General features: G+C 41.9%; 1 protein-coding gene across 1 annotated transcript; it reads right to left on the bottom strand.

Moving 5' to 3' along the window:
* Positions 1-15,176: 15,176 nt before the first annotated feature.
* Positions 15,177-25,580, bottom strand: LOC132455086 (myosin heavy chain, fast skeletal muscle-like). Its single transcript, XM_060048801.1, has 41 exons — positions 25,551-25,580; positions 25,127-25,161; positions 24,802-25,016; positions 24,554-24,697; positions 24,306-24,462; positions 24,189-24,216; positions 23,974-24,088; positions 23,756-23,848; positions 23,602-23,665; positions 23,422-23,520; positions 23,018-23,121; positions 22,788-22,926; positions 22,545-22,663; positions 22,273-22,422; positions 21,982-22,152; positions 21,588-21,888; positions 21,384-21,454; positions 21,182-21,269; positions 20,966-21,083; positions 20,758-20,881; positions 20,550-20,686; positions 20,210-20,465; positions 19,882-20,124; positions 19,585-19,761; positions 19,331-19,476; positions 19,148-19,238; positions 18,668-19,057; positions 18,446-18,572; positions 18,209-18,327; positions 17,929-18,125; positions 17,662-17,845; positions 17,397-17,562; positions 17,186-17,310; positions 16,782-17,090; positions 16,461-16,664; positions 16,254-16,379; positions 16,005-16,175; positions 15,813-15,917; positions 15,614-15,709; positions 15,401-15,532; positions 15,177-15,279 (listed from the first exon to the last, which is right to left on the bottom strand). Exons 3-41 carry the CDS (start codon positions 25,006-25,008, stop codon positions 15,259-15,261), a joined length of 5,814 nt encoding a protein of 1,937 aa, XP_059904784.1. The 5' UTR covers positions 25,009-25,016; positions 25,127-25,161; positions 25,551-25,580; the 3' UTR covers positions 15,177-15,258.
* Between the last annotated feature and the right edge of the window lie 1,013 nt (positions 25,581-26,593).

Genomic DNA, 26,593 nt, shown 5'->3' with positions numbered 1-26,593 from the left:
ACCTTGGGGTCTCTTATATATCAGGGGGTCTGAAAGGACGCATACGCTCCAACCTGTGGCTCCAGCCCTACAGGAAATGACTCAGCAAGTGCTCCATCTCTTTGCACCTCACCCAGCGGCTCACTTGCAAGATTTTGACCTGAAGTTCTTCCCAGACCTACACCCTAGCCATCCAACATGCATATCTGAGAATCAGCCCTCTCTTTAATAATGACAAAAAGTTATTAGAGAAATACACATTAACTTTTTGTTATCTCATAAGCGGCGTGGTGCCGGCTCCTTTTGACCTTTTGACCCCAGACTTCAAAAACGTGGCCACAGGCCAGCTGTGTCTACACACCTAAAGCCACAAATGTACACCTCCATCCCACAAAAAATGAGGACTAGAAACTAACCTCTGTCTTATGTACATTTACTGTACTGTTGGAGGTCACGCCCCTTTTCCGGCCTTTTCGAGATAGCTAGGGATGCTAAAATGTTTACACACATTTCCCGGGGCCCCGAGAACGACATATCCGAGATTTGGACTTCTAGCCCTTAGAGAAAAAAAGTTTTCCCAAATGGACTGTCATTTGGACAAAGCCCCTCAGAAGTGTTGCCTGCAAGACCTAATGGTTCAGAATGTGGTGGAAAAACAGTTTTTGAGATAGGAAGGTCCTACCGCCCTGAAATTTGAATACCTTATTCTAGGGCCTAAATGGGACCCCCGCACCGAAACTTGGCCCGGTCGGACCCCGAGGGCAGGAAGGGGGGGTCCTTCCTGCCCGAAACTTGGCCCAGTCGGACCCCGAGTTCAGGAAGGGGGGGCCAGGACTTTCATAATCTTCGCTCGGTGAATGTAAAGGATGTTTGGTCGGATGTTATGACGAAGAATCATAATGTGAATGGGAATATTCTATAAATTTCTTGATATCATCTTTCGTCTCAACACTTCTGCTGCAGCATCTTAAAGTCTCACTCCGAGAACCTTAAAATATGAATCAATCCATTAGAAGTATGAAAATAACTTCCCGGGGCCGTAACGGGGCAAACAAGGTGTCCTTTGACATCTACTTTTCGAGGCGATTGCAACAGTGCCACACATGATCATATTTGAATATGTTTCGGGGTAGTAATTAGCTGTCGATTTTGGAGGCCTTTATCAATAATGACCAGCTATAGATTTGCTTCCCGATGGGGATTTTTGACAAATTACATGTTATTTAGCATCTATACGTTAAGCTGAGTCCAATGAGATCAAGCTCGCCCTCTTGCTACACCGAGATCATGTCCTAGACCTAGGTGTACCATGTAAAATACATGTTACCATTTGCTAGAGTGTCATGCTTGGTGTCATTGGACTCAGCTCAACGTGTAGATGCTAAATAACATGTAATTTGTCACAAATTTCTATCGAGAAGCAAATCAATAGCTGCTCATTATTGATTAAGGCCTCCAATTTCGACAGCTAATTACTACCATTAAACATGTTCGAATATGCTCATGTGTGGCACCGTTGCAATCGCCTGGAAGCGTAGATGTTAAAGGACACCTTGTTCGCCCTCTTATGTCACCGGGAAGATATTTACATGCTTCTGATTGACTAATGAATTGATGCAGCTATTCCCCCAGAAGTCAGGGGTCAAAAGGTCGAAAGGAGCCGGCACCACGCCGCTTATGAGACAAAAGTTAATGTGTATTTCTCTCATAACGTTTGGTCATTATTAAAGAGAGGCCTGATTCTCAGATATGCAGTTTGGATGGCTACGTGATGCTTGTGGACAGTAGGGTTGTACACTAGACATAAATAGGAAGCAAACTCAGGAGAAGGAATGACCTCTGACAAATATTTATTTAATAAATTGTTTCAAATAACCCTGCCTCGTTAAATCAATGAGCTTGGTGTTTTGTTTTCAAAAAAAGGTTACAGAAGAAGTCTAAACTGCAGAAAATAAAAACATCCAAGCTGCCTTTTAAGGATACCTTGGAATATCTGTCTATTTTTTAACCATCGGACCCTAGTTTACGACAAAAACAACACAATTTACGGCAGCTCCTTTGCCGCGTGGTTTTTAGAGCCATGTAAGTATGAGGGGGCGGTCGATAGCAACCACCATAGCAACCATGACGGTCAAGTGACTGGATGCAGCCCCGTTGAAAAAAATAGAATACCACCCTCAGGAGATTAATGATATTTAAATTATTATGACCATGAAGTCTTTATTTGCATGGGTTTACATTTCGTTCTGTGTAGCATGGAAAAATCTGAGAAACACTCCCATTCAGAATGCATTGGTTTACATTTCGTTCTTTAGAGCAAGGATATTTTTATTTATTTATTTATTTTCAGTTTTTGAGGGGGTGCTTTTTCTGCAATAATCCAAAATCCAATGGAAAACCCCGTTGGCTTTTTGTCAAGGGAACCCAGGGCGACGCTTCCGGGTTGGCCAACATACGTCATCCCTCCACCACGCTATACTGTAAAAACACATGTTCAAGTGGAATGATAATGCATGAATTTATTCTTTATTCTGCCATAGTATTTATTTAAGGGGGGAGGGGGGGCATACAAGTCTTTTGGCCATAGTGGATCCAGATCTGTTCCGGAGCATTTCACCACCTCGGGCAACAGCGCAGGGTTGCCAGGTCCTGCAAAAAACGTCCTGCCCACATACCGTTCAAAATCCACCCAAAATGTCCTAGAAGCAGCCCAAATAAAAAAGATATTCCACTTTGGCCAATGTTTTGAAAGTTATAATATTTGAGGGAATATAATATATGTTGTTGTTTAAGCAGCGAAATGCATTGTGTGTGTGTGTGTGTGTGTGTGTGTGTGTGTGTGTGTGTGTGTGTGTGTGTGTGTGTGTGTGTGTGTGTGTGTGTGTGTGTGTGTGTGTGTGTGTGTGTGTGTGTGTATAACACGCTATTTTATGTTGAAATGCGACGTAATCCAGGGTTCACGAAAACGTACACTGTCAACGTATGCTTTTGTCGACTGGGTTGGCTCTCAGATATAGGCCTACGTGTTTCTAACAAGATGATAGAGCCGATAAAATCTTCCTAATAACTATAAAACTAAAGATCAGACAGAATCACTGACTGAAGATTATGCAAGTAAAAAGTATATTTCTCGCTAGAAACGTTAGGCCTATTAGAAACACGTTTAACGGTGAATCGGTCCTAAACTATTGCATTTCCCATTCAGATAATAAAGATTAATAAAGATCATACACATTCACTGACTGAAGATTATTCAAGGGAAAAGTACATTTCTCGCTAGAAATGTCATTAGAAACACGTTTAATGGTGAATCTGTCCTAAAATATTGCATTTCCCATTCAGTTAATGCTGGGATTTGCGTATCATATGCACGCGAAATGGACGCATCCGCCCTCCACAGTAGTTAATGCTGGGTTTTGCGTATCATATGCACGCGAAATGGTCATTTGGCGTATGTACTGCACGCATTTTGAAAGTGTCAAACCGTGCGATCTGTACGCATATTGGTGAGACTGGGTCAAGTAGATGTCGAGTCACAACCTGACTTTATTTCGAGCATTTGACGACATGAAAACATAATTTTGGAATTGGAGTGTTGAAACTGAATAGACACTGCCAGCAAGCATTTCTGCATTTAACAAGTCTAATATACGCCGGGTCAGAACGTTACTTTATTTCAACCATTTGTCGGCCTGAAAACATATAGGCCTAGGGAAATGGTGATTTAGAGGACAGCTTGTTTGACACTTTTGTAACTGTGGCTCCCTCTCACTCCTTTCCACTGTGTATTTATATCGATTGAACGAGAGGATGTAACGATAACTCCACGAAAATAAAGGCTCGATGGCTATAATAATTTAAATATAATTAACTTATAAAACGTGTTACAAGACACCGAGATGATCTGGCTGGCTGACTAAAAAGGCACTGTCTTTGGAACTTATAACACAGGAGGTCTGGCTCGCCGACGAAAAAGCATTGCGATCATAAAAGCGTGTCCATCTGACAAAAGCAGAAATCCGGTAATAAATGGATTCAATCTGACAACCTCCTGCCTGTAGATCAAGCGTCTCTATCAAATGTGCCAAGTGAACCACACAGACAGAAATGCATTTACTAATATATGTATCTAAATGACGCTACAACTATCGCCAAATGAGAGGAGAAATCCTCAAAGCAGATCTGTGTTGAACTGATTTGGTCTGCTTGTCTTGGTCAGCGATTGGGCGCAAACACTTCAAATGCATTGGCTGAGAGAAAAGAAGGGCGTAGGTTATTAGCATACTATAGAAACGCCGTATTTTACGGCGTTGTGATGTGCACAAAAGCGCCGTATTTTACGCGCGTTTTGATGTTCAAAACGGCGCTTTTTACGCGCTCTTGAAAGGCTCATTTGCGGGCGTAAAAAGCAGAGCTTTTTTGCGCATGACGGTGTAAAATACGCAGTTTTTCTGCATTTTACGGCGTATTTTACGGCGTAATGAAGGTGATACGCGTCTAAATGATGCCGCTTTCTGGCGGGGATGGCTTGCCATAAGTTAACTATGGCAAGCCGAATTGTCATTTATTAACTAAGTTTGACTATCCGGAATTTACATTGCAGATATCTGCAATTCAGTTTCACCTAGTCAAAACTAACATTTTGGATATCCGCAACTACATTCCTCCTATCCGCAATTGTCATTTCAGATATCCACAAAGACATTCCTCCTAGGCGAAATTACGTCATTTTCGCCATTCATGTCTATGGGGTTTCTCATTGCGGATATCTACAATTCAGTTGCGGATATCCACTTTGTGAATTACGGATATCTGCAACTGAATTGTAGATATCTGTAATTCTAGTTTGAGATATCTACAATTTGATTCTGACTAGTCATAATTCCAGTTCAAGATATCTTTAATTCACCTCAATTCAAGATATCTACATGTCCCTTTTCAGATATCTTATATTAAGTTTTGACTAGGCGAAATTAAGTTGTAGATATCTCTAACTGGAGTTACGACTAGTCAAAATGACGTTGTAGATATCTCTAACTGGAGTTACGACTAGTCAAAATGACGTTGAAGATATCTATTATCAAGTTATAGATATCTTGAAAGGAATTTTGATTAGAGATATCTACAATTGTAGATATCTTTAACTTTCATTCTGCCTAGGCGAAACTGAATTATAGATATCTTGAATTCGAGTTTTGACTAGGCGAAATGACGTTTCAGATATCTGTAATGACGTTTCAGATATCTGTAATGACAAATTATAGGACCGTTGCGGAGCAGCTCCTCGTTCAATCATCATTCACACAATTCACTGATTACATCGCTCCATATTTTCTCGTGATCTTTTCGATCACAGCCAACGCCATGACTGCTCCTTTCTTATTCCATTCGGAAATGAACCCACTTCTTCTTTGATTATGGCGGCAAGGGGAAATTACGTATTTCTGGATATCTAAAACGTAATGCCCAACACTCAAATGACGTTTGAGATATCTCTAACTTTCATTCTGTCTTGGCGAAACTGAATTACAGATATCTGCAATTGTCATTTAAGATGTGTGACGAGTTGAATGTCGTTTTCCGTGAAGTCATTGCAGATATCTGTAATTCAGTTTCGCCTAGTCAAAACTGAATTACAGATATCTCTAACAGTCGTTTCGACTAGTCAAAACTACATTACAGATATCTCTAACTGTCGTTTCGACTAGTCACAACTACATTACAGATATCTTGAATGAAGTTGTTGATATCTACAATGTAAATTCCGGATAGTCAAATTTTGTTAATAAATGACAATTCGGCTTGCCATAGTTAACGGATGAGCAGAGGTGGTGACGTCATCGAGTCCGCTGCTGTTCCAATTGCAGGTACGTACTCGCGTGCTCGCAAGTCTGTGCTTGAAGTACGGACTTGCAAGTCATCGAGTCCGTAGCACGCGTGCTAGGAATTGAGAAACGGCCATAGTCTCATCTCCATAGGACGCGAACGGGAAACAGCCATGGTTCCAGAAAATGGAAATCAAAATCAACCGCGAAAGTCGCTTGTTTGTACCGTACAGGCCCCAGCAGATTGGCAGAACAAAGAACTTATTAAAAACAACATTAAAAACACAGTGAATTAAACACTTGTAGGATTACGGTAGGATTTGCGCTGACTGTTGGCATCTTTGAGACTTTGTTTTGGTGCTCGCCATCTTCTTACGTTACACTCCGTGACCCCGAACTTCTTGGCAGCTTGGCAGTTGTGACTTGACTCTGCCTTATTGACGACCATTATTTTAAAATTGGCATCATAGCTCCTCCGCTGTCGTTGATCGACCTGACCCATTTTTGAGCCACTTGTCTCTAAATGATCAGCTTGTCTTTAAACACCGGTAACGGTCTGGTTGTTAAGGACGCTGGACTACTTCTTCCCGGAAGAACCAATTTCTGGCGCAACCTGCGGCCGCGAATGTGTATTGACATTTAAAGGGAGAGGCGAAGAAGAGAAACTGCGCTCTGCATAGGCCTACTAGACCCCGAACATAAGACGACCCGACTTTTTCGGACCTTTTTCGAGGGAAAAAAGGCTGTCTTATATTCTGACCAATACGGTATATACATTCTCCCTGTATCTTAAGTTACAACCCTCCCTCTCTCTAACTGAGGTTAAGAAAGTTCTCATTTGCATTCCCACTGGAGCCACTATGTCTGATACTAAGGCCAGGCCAATCTACTGACTTTTTGTTGTGTAGATTCTTTTAACCATGAGACATGTCCCCTTCTCCCATAGTGTATTGCAGTTAACTTGGCCTCTCCCGCCAATCCTAAACTTTCCACTATGGTCACTCCCACTTACCTGTGTATTCCCTACCCACAAAGCAAACGTTTCCCTATTAGAATCTTGATCACCCATCGTCTCACTGAATGTATCCTTGGTAACTTTGCTGCCTGTACTTTCCCATGATCATTAGTTAGTTAGTTAGTTAGGCCTTTGTATTCCTTTCGGAACATAGGCCATTGAGGTTGTTATAAAAACAAGTTTCTCTTCATCAAGGAGAAGGGGATTGTTGCCTGTGATTGTTGCCTAAGATTGTTTCCCGCCGTAGCCCTGCTGCCCGCCTGCGCGAGGCACCACCGCCGCGACGCAGCCCCGGACGCAGCCGCGGGCGGTGGTGCCTCGGTGCTGCCCGCTGCCGAGGCAACACCGCCGCGAGGCACCACCGCCGCGGGGTGGCGGTGCCTTGGCAGTTGCCCGCTGCCGAAGCAGTGGTGCCGGTCAACCCCTTTCTCCTCCATGTCGCGGCTCATGTACTTTAGGGAGTCAAAGCCAAAGTTCCTTTCCCCCCTATTCCATCTCAACCATGGCTGAGATAACCCCACTATGAGTCTCGTTATGGAAATACCAGAGACGTCAGAGAACCTGACATGTTATATAACCAACAGCAGAACGGTTATCCAAATAACCAAGAAGTGTTTAATACTTGCGTTACAGTGTGTGTATTCACACACACAAACATGTGCCGCTTGCATGGTCGTAGCTGATTGGGCAAAGCAGAGGAAGCGGAGGTAAAATGTCCCCGTACGGGGGAAAATCCCAAAAGGCGCGTCTGAGCTTTGTTTTTTCAAAGGCAGAGCATGATAGCTAGTGCTCGTTTTACACCTCACACCATTTCCAGCTACTGGGGACCAGAGGCAGGCTAGGGGAACACATATTAATGTAAGAAAACCTCATAAAGTGACATTTTCATGCCATTGGACCTTTAAAGCTGATTGATATCTCTCGGGGCTCTGCAATGTATCGCAGTGCCTCTTACTACACAATAATCACTCTTGGGCACATGCTACTGTTTGCCTCCAAGCAACCTTTTTGACTGTGATTTCAAATCTTGTCTTTCTTTCTTTCACTTGAAAATCTGGCTTAAATCGTGTAGTGTTAGCTTTTTAGCCTACTTACCCTAGTATTCAGAAGCAGTGAAAACGTTGGTCACCCCGAGGGATGGAAAGTACTGAAACTAAAATGCTGTACACCAAACTTTTGCATTTATTCCAAAGCATTGTTCTACTTTATAATTCACTAAATTGATATCCATGTGCTTAAAAGTATGTATTATTTGACCAAAAGTATTTTAATGTTTAACCTTTCGATCAAGCGTTTTTATTTTTATTTTATCATTGGTTTATTGGCCTAATCTCAGGAGAAATCTATGCCATACACAGAAATATTATAGGCATTTATTACACGGGTCTTCTCAATGCCGTGGAACGCTCCGTTCACTTGCATGGGTAGTAGCAGAGAATGTCTAATATGAGGAGAACTGGCACTCGCGGGTTAGTTCCGGTTTTCTGGACTGGTTGCAGTAATAATCTTTTACCACGCGGGGCGCTCGTAGGCGAGTCCAGAATGAATGGGAGCCAACGGGGTTTTATCCTCAGAATCCACTTTTCTCACAATGTAATTTTTTGTCAAGTAATTTCAAAGTTGCTATCAAAGGGTGTGGCTAAGATAATAAACTCAGCTGAATATTGCATTTTTTAAGGTCACGTATCTGTTCTAAAAAGGCGTTAAAAACATGCGATGACGTCACACACTGTAATACTGTCAGAGGTACTGCTTTACGGCAGTTTCTAAAGCACTTCCCTTTAGGGAAGTAGGTAAGGCTTTTTTTTGCTTAATACCCTAGTTACAGAGTTTTAGTGAGCTAATGTAAAAAAAAGAAATGCGCAAATGTTTTACATATGTATGTTACTTACTTAGGATTTTCTAATCCTCATTAGTGCCGATGATAAAGCTTTTTTTTTAGTAACGATTATGAGCCATTTCTTTCTCCTAAAATAGAAACCTCATCAACCTCATCAATCATAATTTTAAGACTGCATCAATTTAGTTTACATCAGTAAACAATCTGCTAGAGAGCAGTGTTCTGTTGTTCTCCTCATGCCTCTTCCTTTCTTGATCTCTACAGTCGGACCTTGATGCTGTGACAACGGACAAGTCTTCTTCCTCTGTCCTTTTCCCCTGCCTCTGTTCAGTATGTTCAGTGTTGTTAAATCATTTATCTTTTTTTTTTATTAGTTACTGTTCTTATTGTGTTCTTGTTAGTGTGATGTTTGAATAAACTTGCCGGTTGCAATGTTGGTATAATGTTTGTATAATTACTGTTATACAACTGTTACTGTTTCAATGTGACCCAGACCATATTTCTCATTTAACAAACATGTGTAGCTTATAATGTGTTGCATGGCAGAGCAATTATATTCAATGGCTTAAAACAAACCCATCTGTAAAGATCAGTGAATGCATAGAAATCAATGACAAGTGGTGTAGATGGTTTTCCCTCTGTGCAAGGTCATTAGTCCAAGTCCTTCAAAAAAAATAACGACTGTAATAGCAGATGTTGAAGTTGTTAAATCGTTAACTAACCATTTGTATGGAACAATCGGTTAAGGTAAGTTAAGTGCTTGAGTCTCGACACTTTAGAGAATGTCTAGCGCGCAACTTGAATAAGCCATGTGCGATATTACCCGGGCTCCAGCGCAACTTTCCTTACCAGGTGAAGCCTCAGGTAGCCTAGGACCATTCATACAGGAGCAAGCAAGAACGTTACCTTTTTCTGTCCTTGGGAAACGAAAAGACGGACAATCCGTTTCCACTGTAAGTGCAGTTTATCATTGCACATTTACGAGGCATTTCTTTTTTAAACTATCTTTATTTTCGAAAAATAGACAATGACAGATTAAATGATATTGAGCGGGATATTGACTATTATTTATGGTGGTCATACCGTACCTACCATGTATATAACACATTGAACATTGAACACAAGAAATGGAAGAAATTCCATTTATGCCCATGTACTTTCACCATACATGATATCTAAAAAAATAAAAGGGCCTGCAGGAAAATATAAATACAGTACGCAAAAATTGAGTCAACACGTTTCTGATTGCTCTTCAGCTTCAGATGCCGTCAAGAGGGGTCTCTGGTCGTAATCAGTCGCAAGTCCGTCCCTGACCAATCAGCATTCATTAGCAGAATGCTAGCGTGTATGGCCAACAACGGCCCAAACTGTAAGCAATCGAAAGGACATAAGTACGCACTCATTCGACTTTTGAACCATAATCTATATTGAACTTGCGGAATCTATAAATAAAATTTGCGATATTTCAACGACAAGCAGGTGAAAGAGGCATAATTAGCCGTTTAGCCCCATTGACTCCCAGTCAATCTGGACTCGCCCGCGATCACCTCCAGTGGATGTCTCATGGAATTACAACCAAAATCGGTACAATGGGGCGTATAGGGAGTGCCCAGGCTCTTCGTAGACGGGCTCTGGTAGTAGTCCGGTGACTTGTCTACCCCAGCGTCTTCCGTTGCTAAGCGACGTCACCGTCTTTGGGGACAAATTATTTCTCTGCTGATCAACACTACGAATGGCCAAGAGACTTGTACCCCCCCCCCCCCCCCCTTAAATAAATACTATGGCAGAATTATTATTGTTATTATTATTATTCTCATTCAACTTGAACATGTGATGACGTATGTTGGCCAACCCGGAAGTGAGCGTCGCCCTGGATTCCCTCGGCAAAAAGCCAACGGGTTTTGATAATAATAATAATAATAATAAATTAAATTTATATAGCGCTTAATATGGTACTCGAAGACGCTTTACATATTGCCCTATCAAAACTATGTAAAACAGACTAGGAATAAAAGAAAAACAGAGGTTAAACATGAAGAATAAGGTGGGAGTTAGGTGGGGAAGGCTAGTGTGAAAAGGTATGTTTTGAGGGCAGATTTGAAAGAAGAGAGGGTTGGTGAGACTTTGATGTGGGAGGGGAGTGAATTCCAAAGGGTGGGGGCAGCAACTGAGAAGGCCCGATCACCCCAAGTCCGTCGCTCAGTCCGTGGAACTTGTAGCAGGTTGGCAGAATTGGACCTGAGGGATCGGGAGGGGGCGTGGTGATGGAGGAGGTCGGCAAGGTAGCGGGGGGCTAGGCTGTTGAGGGCCTTGTAGGTGATGAGTACGAATTTGTAGTTGATTCTGTGTTTAATTGGAAGCCAATGGAGTTCACGGAGGACAGGTGTGATGTTTTCTCTGGAGCGGGTACCAGTGAGGAGGCGTGCAGCGCAGAGTTCTGGACATATTGAAGTTTTTTGAGGACTTTGTTGGTGGTGCCGTAGAGAAGACCATTGCAGTAGTCAAGCCTGGATGAAATGAAAGCGTGGATGAGTGTTGCAGCAGCGGTAGTTGACAGGTTGGGGCGGAGGCGGGCGATGTTTCGGAGGTGGAAAAAGGCAGTTTTGGTAATATGGTTAACATGGGGGAGGAAGGAGAGAGTGGGGTCCAGGATAACTCCAAGGTTACGGATTTTGGTGGAGGGGGTGATGGTGGAGCCGTCAATGTTAAGGGTGAAGTTCAGAGTGGAGTGAGTGAGCGTGTCAGGACCAATGATGAGGATTTCGGATTTGTTGGAGTTGAGTTTGAGAAAGCTGTTTTGCATCCAGGTCTTGATGTCAGTCTAACAGTTGGAGAGGGTTGAGAGGGTGGAAGGACTGATGGTTTTGGAGGGGAGGTAAAGCTGTGTGTCATCGGCGTAACAATGGAACCGGAGTCCATGGGGGATCGGATGAGAGGAGTAGTGGCTGATTGACAGTTGTTGATGGCGATGAATTGATGTCTGTCGGAGAGATAGGATCCAAGCCAGGAGAGGGCGGTGCCAGTGATGCCAAGGGTGGATTGGAGACGGGAGAGGAGAATGGAGTGATTGATCGTGTCAAAGGCAGCACTGAGGTCAAGGAGGATGAGGATATTTAGGGAGCCAGTGTCAGAGGATAGCAGAAGGTCATTGGTCACTTTGAGGAGGGCAGTTTCTGTACTGTGTTTGGAGCGGAAACCGGATTGGAAGAGTTCGAAGAGGTCGTTGGTGTCAAGGTAGGTGATGAGTTGTTTGGCAACAACACGTTCCAGGATTTTAGACAGGAAAGGTAGATTGGAGATGGGGCGGTAGTTGTTAGGGGAATCAGGATCCAGGCCGGGTTTCTTTAATACGGGGGTAACTGATATAAGCTTTAGGGAGGAGGGGACATGGCCGGAGGATAGAGAGGAGTTTACAGTGTTAGTGATGAGGGTGGAGAGAATGGGGAGACAGGCCTTTAGAAGTGTGGTGGGGAGCAGGTCCAGGTTGCAGGTTGTGGATTTCATGGTTGAGACTATGGAGGAAAGATCAGAGGAGGTGATGGTAGCAAATGTGGAGAAGGATTGACCGGTGGTTAGGGGGGGATCCGGTTTGGGACGTAGGGCGGGGTCGATGGTCAACTGGCTGTGGATTGTGCTGATTTTATCATAGAAGAAGTATAGGAAGTTATTGCATTTTTCAACTGCATTTTTCAATTTTTTCAATTTTTTTCAATTGCATTTTTCATCATTGATCAATGATGGCTGCAAACTGAAAATCTGTGGCCCAACATTGAGTGCAACAACTAGCATTAGATTGACTGCATTTTTTTCCCCACTCCACTTTGAGAATTTACAAACATTTCCCACATAAACATGCCCATCCTCACCCAGAGCAAGTAGCCTAAATCATGCTCTCTCAATGAGATACTTGTGGTTTCGCCTGCTGGCGCACCATCGACTGAAAATCAATATCAATCTTTGCAGATCCAATCCGCATCGGAGGAAAAAGAGTGTAATCTGTGAGAATGTTCCTCTCTTTTGACTTAATGTGCTTCATTACTGAATAACTGCTCTTACAAATGTAAGTGCTCCAAAACATGCTGGCCAAAACGTGCTTCTGGTAGCAGTCTCCAAAATGAAATCCCCCTCTCATTGAATTTTTTTTGAGATTTTTGTTATTTTTAATAAAAACTGTGGGCTGCCAGTTGCCCATCCCGATATACACAATATTGAATGCAGAGCCTTGCTTGCAGATTTTCCAGGTCTATGTGTTACGATTCCTCCGCCATGTTTTCCTATCGCCAGCGTCTTGCAGTCTCATTGGCTGAAGGTCTTCGCTCCTGTCGGTTCCTGCGGTTGCAACACCTTTCAATCTGCAGGATTTGGACTCCCAGACAGGTCCAGATATCAAAGCTGCTCGATATCTCTTGGGTCACTGCGATGTATTGCTGCGCCTATCGGATTGCTTCTTTGCAGTTTTTGCCCTCTTTTGCACATGCTATGATATTCCTTTACGCTGCGCTTTTGTCTGGGATTTCAAAATCTTGTCTTTCTCTGGAAAGTGTGAGATTTTGAGTATTCATACCCAAATCATAAACAGGGAATACGTGGGTTAACACCAGGGATGGAAACTTTTGCATTAGTTGTGCGTTTCTCAAGTACTCCAATGTTTATAAATATATCATGCTGATGAAGAGAAGCTTGAAGCAAAATATTTGATTTAATATTAGAGCATAATCATGGGAAAGTACAGGCAGAAACGTTACCAAGGAAACAATCAGTGAGACAATTGGTGATCAATATTCTAATAGGGTGTCATGATCCGCCCCTGGTTTTCCCATTCACCTGCCTGCCACCCTAATCTCCCCTAATGAACCCAACCACCTTCACCTGTGCTCCCCCTATAACAGTCCTCTCCTTTCACTCAGTCCTTGCCAGATTGTCTCTTGTTTCATTCAGAGCTTTCTGCAACTCCCATTTGACTTTGTCTACTCCACTCTGCCTGTTAACGAACCCTCGCCTGTCTGACCTCGTGCCTGCCGTCCAGTCCCTGTCTGTCTGCTCCTCTGTCCCCGTCTCCTGATCCACCTGCCTGACTTCCTGTTATTGACCCTTCGCCTGCCTGACCTCCCACCCAACGTCGAGTCCCTGTCGGTCTGTCTGCTCTCCAGTTCCCGTCTCCCGATCTGCTCTTCTGCCCTCCCGTTGCCGACTCCTCGCCTGCTGACCCACCGACGATTCCCTTGCAATTCCTTTCTAATTTCAAAATTGCACTTTTGAGACATGAGACAGTTTTGTTTACAGCTTAAGTTTATACTGTCCAACTTATAAGTTTGCACTTAAAATCTGTTGTTTAAGATGAAGAGAAAAAAGTAATAAGAATAAAGAATAAAGTCCTCATCTTATCGTCATCCGCTTATCCGGGGTCGGGTCGCGGGGGGAGCAGCTCAAGCAGGGGGCCCCAGACTTCCCTTTCCCGGGCCACATTGACCAGCTCTGACGGGGGGATCCCGAGGCGTTCCCAGGCCAGTGTTGAGATATAATCTCTCCACCTAGTCCTGGGTCTTCCCCGAGGTCTCCTCCCCACTGGACGTGCCTGAAACACCTCCCAAGGAAGGCGCCCAGTGGGCATCCTTACCAGATGCCCGAACCACCTCAGCTGACTCCTTTCTAAGTAAAGGAGCAGCGGCTCTAATCCGAGTTCCTCACGGATGGCTGAGCTTCTCACCCTATCCCTAAGGGAGACGCCAGCCACCCTTCTGAGAAAACTCATCTCGGCCGCTTGTACCCGCGATCTCGTCCTTTCGGTCATCACCCAGCCCTCATGACCATAGGTGAGGATAGGAACAAAGATCGACCGGTAGATCGAGAGCTTTGCCTTGCGGCTCAGCTCTCTTTTCGTTACAACGGTGCGGTAAAGCGAACGCAATACCGCCCCCGCTGCTCCGATTCTCCGGCCAATCTCACGCTCCATAGTACCCTCACTCGCGAACAAGACCCCGAGGTACTTGAACTCCTTCACTTGGGCTAAGGACTCATTTCCTACCCGGAGTAAGCAATCCACCGGTTTCCTGCTAAGAGTCATGGCCTCAGATTTAGCGGTGCTGATCCTCATCCCAGCCGATTCACACTCGGCCGCCAGCCGATCAAGTGAATTATCAAGAATAAAGTACATTTGCATTTTGTAACACAGTTGAGCCATTTTTATTATTTAAGAGCAGATTGAATGGAATCGTGATTAATCGATTCAGAACCTTATGAATAGAAATCGAATCAATTTAGGAAATTCGCTGCGATACCCAGCCCTATTTATGATTGATATTTCCACGACACTTGCACATTTTCCAAACCATTGCTTTACATTTTCCTTCGCTACGTATGCCTGAAAGCACGTAGAATTTGATTACAATTATTTTTATGTTAAACCTTTCGGCCTACAACCATTGACCTATGAGATCCATCTTTATTAAAGATAAACCTGTTTATAGGACTGATTAAAGGAAGTAAAGCAAAACAAATAACTACACATTACAAGATGGACGGTTGATGGAAAGTTTATTGATTTCGCAATTGAGTCATATTGTATGACTTGTGTGTGCGATGATTCACGTTTAACGGAATTATTCAGCACTGTCCTTCACCTAAAGCGAAACACATAACAAAAGTAGAATTTGTTTAAAAGGCATTTGTATAAAATAATATGAGGACATTTTTAGGACACATGTTTGTGGAATAAACACTGTATTTTTACTGTCCAATTACCTTTCCAGAGTCACGGGTCTTAGACCTCAACTTGTTGACCTGAGTCTCAGCGATGTCAGCACGTTCCTCAGCCTCCTCCAGTTCATGTTGAACCTTCCTGCACTTGGAAAGGTAAGAGTTGGCCTGCTCCTCCTGTAGGAACATTTACATTTAGTATTTAATAAGTACTGAAATTGATGCATAACCGGATTTTGTAATGTAGTTTTTACTTACAGCTTCCTCAGACTGCCTCTTGTAAGCCTTCACCTTCAGCTGCAGCTTATCCACAAGATCCTGGAGTCTGGCACCATTCTTCTTATCCTCCTCTGTCTGATGTACATTTGAAAGTGAAAAATCAACATCATGTGTCCTTCAGTTATGATCAAAATGCTAATGCAATCAAAACATATTTGGAGATGTAAGTTTGACATACCTGGTAGGTGAGTTCCTTGACTCTCCTCTCATATTTGCGGACACCTTTTACTGCTTCTGCTCCACGTCTCTGTTCATTATCCACCTCTGACTCCAGATCACGAACCTTTAGAGTAGATTGATTTAATAAATCTTGTCCTTTGATTGGTCTTTTTTGGATGCTTTTTTAAATGTATGCTTATTATTATCTTACTCTGGACTCCAGTTTCTGCAGCTGCTTCTTGCCCCCCTTCATGGCCAGGTTCTCAGCCTCATCCAGGCGATGCTGCAGGTCTTTCACTGTGACCTCCAGGTTCTTCTTCATCCTCTCCAGGTGAGAGCTAGTGTCCTGCTCTTTCTTCAGCTCCTCAGCCATCATGGCAGCCTACAAGGCCGAGTAGTATATTCATTAAGAGTTCCATTAAGGTGCAATAACATAATTTACAAACGAGTGTAGACCTACATCAGTGATGGCCTTCTTGGCCTTCTCTTCAGCATTCCTGGCTTCCTGGACGCTGTCATCCACCTCACCCTGGACTTGGACCAAGTCAGTCTCCAGCTTCTTCTTTGAGTTCAACAGGCTTGTGTTCTGAAACAAATTATTATAAAATTTCTTTCAAAACATGTACGTTTTCTTGTATTCGAATGATACAATTAGAATGTTGGTTACCTGAGAGTGCAGCAGTCCAACGCGCTCGCTGGCGTCCACCAGCTCTTGCTCAGCCACTTTGCGGCCTCTCTCTGTCTGTTCCAGAGCTGCCCTCAGCTCCTCAATTTCAGCCACCATGAGACCGTTCCTACGGTCCACCATGGCGGCCTGCTCCTTCAGGTCTTCTGCAGCTCTGGTGGCATCATCAAGATGCAGTTGGGCATCCTAAATAAGGTTGAACATTTATTTTCATACTTGAAATAATATGAGACTAAAAAATAAAAACTTAAACTATGAATGGTGGTAAATACACAGGGATCTCAAATTATTTTTGTGTCATACCTTCAATTGTCCCTGGACATTCCTGAGCTGCTTCTGGGCCTCAGCAGCCTGGCGGTTGGCATGACTTAGCTGGATCTCCATTTCATTCAGGTCTCCTTCCATCTTCTTCTTGATTCTCAGGGCATCATTCCTGCTCCTGACCTCAGAGTCAAGAGTGGTCTGCATGGAGTCAATGACCCTCTGGCTGTTCCTCTTAATCTGCTCCATCTCCTCATCCTTCTCAGCCAGCTTCCTGTCAACCTCACCCTTAATCTGGTTGAGGTCCAGCTGGACACGCAGAATCTTGGACTCCTCATGCTCCAGAGTACCCTAATGTATGACACAGATGCATTAGACACAATTATTAAAAACTCAATATAATTATTTGTAATTTTCGTCTCGTATTTAGTTCATTTCATCCTCACCTCAGCTTCCTCAAGAGCTGTCTGGATCTCAGACTTCTCACTCTCCACCTGCTTCTTGGATTTCTCAAGCTCATGGATGCTCTTTCCAGTCTCACCAATTTGTTCAGTTAGATCGGAAATCTCCTCTGCAGAGCAATTTGATGGGTTTAATTATCGTTTGTATTTCTTATCTACAGAATAGAGCTGTAAATATCACTGAGCATCAACTCACGTTGGAGGTTCTTGTTTTCACGCTTCATGGTCTCCAGATGATCCAAAGTTTCTTCATATGAGTTCTTAATCTTGAAAAGCTCAGTGCTGAGAGAACGAGCCTCTTTCTGAGTTCCTTCAAGCTCCGCCTGGCCTTCCTCATATTTCTGCTTCCAGTCGGCCAAAACCTGTACAAAATTGTTAAATAAGTGGCACATGTTGAGCAATTGAAGAAGATTTATAGGATAATAATAGTTAAACTATTATTTCAATGAATTACTACAAACCTTGTCAAAGTTCCTCTGCTTCTTGTCTAGGTTTGCAGCCAGTCCATTGGCCCTCTCCACATCAACCATGAGGTCCTCCACTTCACCCTGCAGCCTCTGTTTCGTCTTCTCCAGAGAGGCACACTTTGAGTTCACAGCCTCAATCTGTTCCTCAGCCTCTTGAAGGCGCTGGGCCAGCTTTTTCCTTAAAGAATAGCATAGCTTTATTTGTGTATATTCATCACATAGAATGTGCACTTTACGTAAAGTTTTATATATTTGACTCACTTGGACTCCTCAAGCTCCTCAGTGCGCTGGATAGCATCAGTTTCATACTTGCTCCTCCACTGAGCCACCTCACTGTTGGCCTTGGACATTCCACGCTGCAGCTCAGCCTTGGCCTCCTGCTCCTCCTCAAACTGCTCCCTCAGAAGGTCACAGTCATGGCGGGCAGATTGCACACCATGAGCAAGAGCATTCTTGGCCTGCCAATATGGACAGAGATCAGGTCAATTCAAGAATGTTTTGAATCCTCGTATCCTCACACTTTATAAGACTAACAACTTACCTTAACTTCCTCCTCATTTTGTCTCTTCAGCTCTTCAACCTGCTGAGTGTAGGCCTGCTTTCCTCTGGTCAGCTGGGAGACAAGGGCTTCCTTCTCCTCAAGCTGACGACCAAACTCGCCTAGTCGGGGCAGAACACGAAATAAAACAGAAGATGTTGACTGAATTATGTTCATTAAAGTGTCTTCCCAGGCTTCCATTAAAATGCATTAATGACGATTACAAATGACCTTATGTACCATTTTCTGTCAGCAGTCTTGCTCTTTGAGCACCGATGTCATTTATCTGGCGAACATTCTCATCACTCTTAGCCTTGATTTCACTCAGTTGGTCCTCAAGGGTACGGCAAATTTTTTCCAGATTTCCCTGATGATTAAAAATGCATCAATTTGAAATCATTGTTCTTTTTTTTTTACTATTAGTATTTGTTAACACAATGAAGGTATTGAAGAATAACTTACCTTGGCTTTAGAAACATTTTCCATGTTGCTGGAGAGGTCATCAATCTCCATCTTGAACTCACTCTTCTCCTTTTCAAGCTTCTGCTTGACACGCTGGAGGTTGTCAATCTGCTCTCCCAGTTCTGCTACACTGTCAGCCTGCTTCTTACGCAGAGCAGCAGCAGTGGCTTCATGCTGCAGGGTGGACTCCTCAAGGTCACGACGCAGCTTCTGGAATTCAGCCTCACGCTTCTTGTTCATCTCAATCTGAGCAGAAGTGGCTCCACCAGCCTCCTCAAGCCTCTCACTGATCTCTTCAAGTTCCCTGGAGAGATCAGCTCTCTGCTTCTCAACCTTGGCACGAGCAGCACGCTCAGCCTCAATCTCTTCCTCCAGTTCCTCAATACGGGCCTAAATAATGCACAAATATTAAGGTCAATATCCAAGTTCATAATTTCAGAACGTTTATATTAAAACAATTAAATTGATTAATTTTCCCACCTGAAGCTCCTTGATCTTTTTCTGAAGCTGAGCACCCAATGACTGCTCATCCTCAATTTTGCTCAGAAGCTGGCTGGTCTCAAAGTCCTTCCTGTGAATAATTAATAAGAAAAATTGTAAACTATATCAAAACAGTCACATGCACTAAACCCGATTGTTATTGTTAAAAAACAAATTAATTACTTCTTGATTTTCTCGTCAGACTGCTGTTTGTCATTCTCAAGATCCATGACAGTTTCCTGAGCCAGTTTCAGATCACCCTCAAGCTTTCTCTTGGATCTCTCAAGGTCCATACGGAGCTTCTTCTCTTGCTCCAGAGAACCTTCAAGCTGGATGTCAATAATTGAAAAATAATTAAGAACAATCCAATGTAATATTGAATATTCACTCAACTCCATTAGTAATATTCATTGAAAGTTTCCATGAGCTTTTCTCACATCATCCACTTGCTGTTCAAGCTTGGTCTTGGCCTTGGTCAGAGTGTTGACTTTGTCTTCCTCTGCCTGCAGGTCATCAAGAGTCTGCTGATGTGACTCTTGGAGGGCTTTCTTCTCCTTTGTCAGCTTAGCAACGCTCTCATCCTGAGAAGCCATCTCCTCAGTCAGGTTCTTCACCTGAAAAAAACAAATTTACAGTTTCATAATTTCTCATAATTAAAATGTAACCTTCCCTTAAACTCTATAACGGATGGACAATGTTGATGGTGATGGTATTGTGGTTAAATCTTAACAAACCTTGTTTTCAGTGGCATGTTTCTCCTTCTCCACTTTGGCCAAGGTAAGCTCCAGGTCATCAATGTCCTTCTTGAGTTCAGAGCATTCATCTTCCAGTTTCCTCTTCTTGGCAGTCAGCTCAGCATTGATTTCCTCCTCATCCTCCAATCTCTCAGTTGTCTCCTTGAGTTTGGCCTCCAGCTGGATCTTACTTTTGATAAGTCCTTCACACCTCTCCTCAGCATCATTCAGATTGTCTCCGTCCTGTGTGATATTTATATTGGTAAACATGTCACATCAAATGTATCTCAATGTTTGCACACATACATTTTACATAATGTTTACTTACAGAAGCCATTTGCAGTGAAAGATCATTCTTCTCCTGCAGGAGAGAAACCATCTTCTGCTCAAGTTCCTTCTTCTTGGCCAGGGCAGCTGCCAAGTCAGTCTTCATCTTATCATAGTTTTCCTTCATATTGGCAAGCTCCTTCTCGGTTTCAGCACTCTTCAGAAGAGGCTTTATCTTGTAGTACACCTTCATCCATGGCCAGTGTTTGACATTCATGAATGAGCGGACGTTGTACTGAATAGTGTAGACGGCTTCCCTATCAAACAAAATAAACCAGTCATATTTTGCACTCAGTATCTTAAAACCTGTTTGAGGTTTGAGCACTATGTTTAAAACATACCTCCTCTCTGTCATCTTCACATACTCCTTTCTCATGACATAACCTCTGCCTGCAGCCTGAATCATCCCGACCAGAGCTGCCAGCTTCTCATCTCGCATCTCCTCAAGAGCACCCAGAAGACCAGCTTTGAAGAACACCTTAATGTAACAAGAGACGTTTGTCAGCGTCAAATCCATTATAAACCTAGTTTTTGCAGCAATAAACATACCTTGGTGTGTCCAAATTTGTACTCATCATGAGGTACGTCAATGGATCCAAGAAGTTTCTCAGAAGCCTTCTTGTTGTCAATAAACTGACCGTCAGGAATGACACTGGCATTCAGTACTTTGTACCTGAAGAAGACCATTGTAATGTTTTTAACAATAACTAAAATGTTAAAAGACAAAGTTAAAAAATCAAAATCCTTGAGTTAATACCTCTGCTTGAAGTCAGCATAGATGATTCTGCTGGGGAAGCCCTTTGTGCAGATTCTGATGCCCTCCAGCACACCGTTACACCTCAGCTGGTGGATAACCAGGTGGTTCTCCATGAGTCCTGTCATTTTGTTGAAATTCATGAATTTAATATTATAAGTTAACTAAATGTATAATCTTGATGCAGACACTATGAACATTTACTAGTAGTCACTGTACCTGGAGTCTTTGACTCATTGGGAATCAGACAACGCACAAAGTGAGGATGGGTGCTCCTCAAGTTGGTCATCAGTTTGCCCAAGTTCTCCTAAAGGCACGAAACTAAATATTAATTACGTAGAACGATTTAGAATGATATATGCATATGTAGTAAGTAGTACTACAAGTACATTTTTACATTTATTTGTGTGTTTACCCTTACCCTGAACTGTGATGACACTGTTTGCATGGAGCCACCCTTCTTCTTGCCTCCTTTCTTGGCACCCCCGACCTCTGTTTTTAATTATAGTTGATTGGTCACTGTTCAATTTATAACTTTAGTTTTTTCTAAGAAACACATTTAGTGGCTGGAAATAATTATAATATCACTGACGTAAAAACTACTGGTCCCAAATGTGAGCCGTACCTTCAACTACAGGTGGGTACAGGACAGGCAGCAGTTTGTTAGAGGACTTCTGGTACAGCCCAATAACAGAGTCATTCAGGGGATCCTTGTTCTTGTCCAGCCAGCCAGTGACGTTGTAGTCCACAGTACCAGCATAGTGCACCAGGGAGAAGTGGGCCTCAGCCTTGCCCTTTCCTGGCTTGGGCTTCTCAAATGCTCTGTTCTTGCCAAGATGCTGGTCATACAGCTTGTTCTTGAAGGAAGAGTCTGAGGCCTTGGGGAACATACACTCCTCTTCAAGGATGGAGAAGATTCCCATTGGCTTAAGAGAAAAAAATATTGATGAAACATTATCAAAAGTAATTTGTAATTCACGCAAAGAATAATTATTTATACTTATAATATTCAGGTGTACCTTCTCAATGAGCTCAATGCAGGCAGCCAAGTCCATGCCAAAGTCAATGAACTCCCAGATGATACCCTCCTTCTTGTACTCCTCTTGCTCCAGGACGAACATGGTGTGGTTGAAGAACTGTTGCAGTTTCTCATTGGTAAAGTTGATGCACAGCTGCTCCATGCTGTTGTACTAGTAGGGGACATTTAATAAACCGACTATTACTCGTTTTCAAGAATTGAATGGTAATGACTAACGTCTCAGAATGAAGGAAATGCTTTCAGAAATGCTGCCACTTATTGAACAACCTACATCAAAAATCTCAAAACCAGCAATGTCCAGCACACCAATGTAGAATTGTCTTGCTTGCTTGGTGTCCAGCATCGTGTTGATGCGGATGACCATCCACAAGAACAGCCTCTCATAGATAGACTTGGCCAGGGCACTCACTGAGTTGTTGACCTGAAAATATTTTTTTATATAAAATCATCACAATTATATCAAAATATACTATACGTCATAATAGACAAACCATGTTAACAGAACTTGTACCATATTTCCTTATCAAACTGTGTTTTTCTTACCTGAGGTACAGTCTGTCCCTTGGTGACATACTCATTTCCGACCTTCACTCTTGGGTAGCAAAGAGCCTTGAGCATATCAGCAGAGTTCAGACCCAGTAGATAGCAAATCTTGTCGGCCTCTACAAAGGTAACATGAAAAACGAATGTGTTATTATTCTGTATAATAATTACCCCAAATGTAATACAAGCAAATATGCACCAATATACCTTCTAGTGCACTGATGAATACATGTTAATCGTTACCTTCATTGCCATCTGGCTCAGCCTGCTCCTCACGCTGCTTCTGCTTGAACTTCATGTTACCGTGGTGAAGCACAGCACCAGTAAACTTAAAGATGGCCACCTTGTCCTCACTAGTGAAGCCCAAAATATCAATAGCAGCCTGTGTTGAAAACAAAGAACATTTAGAAAACATTTTGTAAAACGTATGCCACGTGGAAAATATATGAATTGTTTTTCAATCAACCACTGACATCAGTAGCATCCAGCTCCTCTTTGTCATCAATGCTGGCCACAGTGATCTGACCCTGACTGCACATGGGGAAGTCGTAGGGGTTGCTGGTGATGAGGCACATTTCTGAGGGATTAAACAAATGTCATTTTTTCTGCTTTATATGCTGCTACCTAACAGTTAACTTTTGAATAAAAAAATAATTAATCTTGCTTTTCCAAATGCATTTCCATAATATGCAATGGAAGATATAATCTTTACCAAAAACGATTTATTCTAGAGAGAAAACTAGCCCTTTAAATATTTGAACTTCAGAAGTCATTTGTACATATTACGTCATATTCGAATAGATAAAGGCAATTCAGGACAACTTTTCATCTTAATATTAAGTACATTCTTCACACTCTTACTATTATAAAATCTCACCAATGATCTCAGGTTTGTGGTTGGTCATCATCTGGAAGAAGATGTGATAGCCTCTCTCATCGGGAAGCTGGAATGACACTCTGGACTTCTCCAGCAGATCTATAAGGCCCATTCATTAATCAAAACCTATACCGCTAATAATCTTGGTTAAGGAATCCACATGTAGAACTAGATACTTACACGTCTCAATGTCAGCACTGGATAGTTTACCGTTTGCGTGGAAATGAATTCTGATGAATTTACCCTGTTTGCAAAATAATTAGTTTTAATCATCCTCAAAAAAATACTCAAAAACTAGGGAGCATCTTCAGGGAGGAATTCATTTCATACTTACAAAACGGGAGGAGTTGTCATTTCTCACAGTCTTGGCATTACCATAGGCCTCCAGCAGGGGATTTGCTGCAATGATCTGGTCCTCCAGTGACCCCTATAATCCGACATAAAATGTTTATACCTTTTTACTGAATTATATTTGAATTCATCATGTTCTTATGTGATTTATTAATGAATTGATTCATTGATTGAATGTTTATTACTATTTTTTAAACATACTTTTATCTTTCCAGCGCCTGCATTCTTACTATCTCCTCCACCACCCACTGCGATGGTAGCAAAATACTGGATGACACGCTTGGTGTTCACAGTCTTTCCAGCACCGGATTCTCCACTGGGTGTGAAAAGAAGAATAAAGTAAATTCATTTTGACATGTTTTCAATGCATGATTCATTGTATTATATTTATGTCATATTAACAGAATCAAACTTACGTAATCAGGACAGACTGGTTCTCTCTGTCTGCAAAGAAAATTCACATTTGAATGATTACACCATTTATTCATAAAAACAAGGTAAGATTAGGGATTTCAAACTTTGAATTTACAAACCAGTGAGCATGAACTGAAAGGCGTTGTCAGAGACAGAGAAGATGTGGGGTGGAGCCTCCATTCGCTTCTTGCCTCTGTAGGCATTGACACACGACTGATCGTACACTGGGAGCCACTTGTAGGGGTTTACAGTGGCACAGAACAGCCCCGAGTAGGTCTGAAGGAAATCACAGAGAGTTTCAGGGTAATTTATATACTATACTATTATATATTTTATGTATTTTAATTTAGAATGTTAAATATCATACGTAGATCATCCATGCTGCATAACGCTCTGCAAGGTTATACAACACAGAGGCTTCATTGAGATGGGTCATCATGGCCATGTCCTCAATTTTGTCATACTTGGGAGGATTCATGGGATAGACATCGTCTTCCTTGACTGTCCTCTCCTGAAATATGGAAACCCATTTTTAGTTTTCTTAATAATGCATCTTTCACTTTCGCATTGTTGATACCAACAATCTAGTCCATGCCATGATCAACCTCTGCCTACCTCCTTTGTAGCCAAAACTGTGACGGTGACTTTGCCAGCATCCCTCTTAGTGATGGTACACTTGACGTACAGTTCCTTAACATCAGTGACATATGCAGCAGCCTTCGCATCAAATGGCGTGCTCTGGGCCTCAAGCCTCTCCCTCTCTGGCTTCCGGAGGTAAATGGCAGCATCGCCATAAATGGCCATTTCTGCGTCCGTACTCATGATGGAGGCTTATTTCATGAAAACAAACATACTCATTTATTTATTTTAACTGACATATATAGATGGCTTCAAGAAGGTTTTGTGATGGTGTTTGTCCACGAGATATTCATATTCTTACCGTTTCCTTCCCTCTAATCGCAGAATAAATTGTTCCTTTAAAATAAAAGTTATTATTAGTGTTATTAAGTCACATGTATAAGTAAAGGTCGATTTTTACATACTTACATCAATGTTTTGTTTTGACAACAAAACAATTAAATAAAAAATTCAGATAAGATGCAGCTATAAGACACCTCTAATGACCTCTAAAATAAGAAGAATACCTAGAAAGAAGATTACTTGAAAAATACTAGATAGTCATTTGAATAACCAAAGATCCTAAACATTATCTAAAAGACATGTGAATTAAAAATATTCTTCATGATTCTTTTTAAGAGGTAGATAAATAGGAATATTTTCAATGAACGCAATAAAAAAAGCATTTCTGATCCCCCATGCAATGATCTCCCTTCCACAGCAGCTGAAGCATCAGTCTGACTTACCACCAGTTGTAATAACCTGAAAGCCCCTGCAGTCTCTCCATCTCATCTTGTGGCCTCTTATATAGAGGTGGTTCTGCAGTCCAGGCTGAAACTAAATAAGGGCAGATCTTCTTGTTCTGTTGAGCTTTGCATTTAATTTGTTCATTGGCATATACATTTCCAACAGTTACAATTCTGAAAGCAAATTAATAATTGACTTTGAAGATATATAGAATACAATATAATGTTAGCTTATTGTATTTTCTCAACGTATATTTTGTTATTCATATTTTGTTTCCTTGCAGATTGTGATCACTTATTTAACAATCAGTTTCACACAATCTATAATTATATCATGTACAAACGTTGAATACGTATCCATGCCACATTGCAACTGTAAGCAAGGGTTCCTTTTTTGGCTTTGTCACAGTATTCAAACATTTATGACATTATGCCAAGGTAGACGATTCAATAGAGTTCCTTATGCCGGGGGGTATAGGGCTGCATGTGTTCATTTATTTTAATCATGACTGATTTTTTAAGTTCTTGTATACTTGTATCCACAGGTGTACAGACACTCATCTGCCGTCTCCCTATATTAATAGATATACCATGTGCATATCTGTTCCAAAACTATCTTTAGTATCATTTATTTACTTTAACAGATTAAAAGATGAAGAAGAAGTTTGAGATTCTATAAATATCCAAATTATTGTCCATATTGCAACATTGCAACTGTCACCCATGATTACCACTTTTGGCATGGTTAGAGTATATCAAATTTCATGACATGATGCCAAGGAATAGTGATGAATGTATTTTTACATTTTTTTCAGATTGTGTTTCCATTCAGCTTTGCTTCAATTATTTGTTCAATCTGCAATGATTGTGCTTTTAAACTGAATACATATTCAATCTAATGTGCAAAAGTGGACCACCAAGGGAATAAGATGTTTACTTGTTTTTTGGCATATATCTATAAACATATATATATATTCAAAGGTCTATCCACAAATTAATTCTACTATGTAATCACCTTCTTATTCAATTGTATGAAAATACTT

This window comes from Gadus macrocephalus, chromosome 4, assembly GCF_031168955.1.
Source record: "Gadus macrocephalus chromosome 4, ASM3116895v1".
NCBI lineage: Eukaryota > Metazoa > Chordata > Actinopteri > Gadiformes > Gadidae > Gadus > Gadus macrocephalus.
The sequence above is the reverse complement of the archived record's forward strand: the minus strand, read 5'-3'. Positions and strand labels throughout refer to the sequence as shown.

Coding starts and splice junctions, on each gene's coding strand:
- LOC132455086 (XM_060048801.1), bottom strand. CDS start 25,008: ATGAGTACGGACGCAGAAATGGCCATTTATGGCGATGCTGCCATTTAC. Junction 23,521..23,601: donor CAGTGCTGACATTGAGACGT/GTAAGTATCTAG, acceptor TGGGCCTTATAG/ATCTGCTGGAGAAGTCCAGA. Junction 15,280..15,400: donor AGACCCGTGACTCTGGAAAG/GTAATTGGACAG, acceptor GTTTCGCTTTAG/GTGAAGGACAGTGCTGAATA.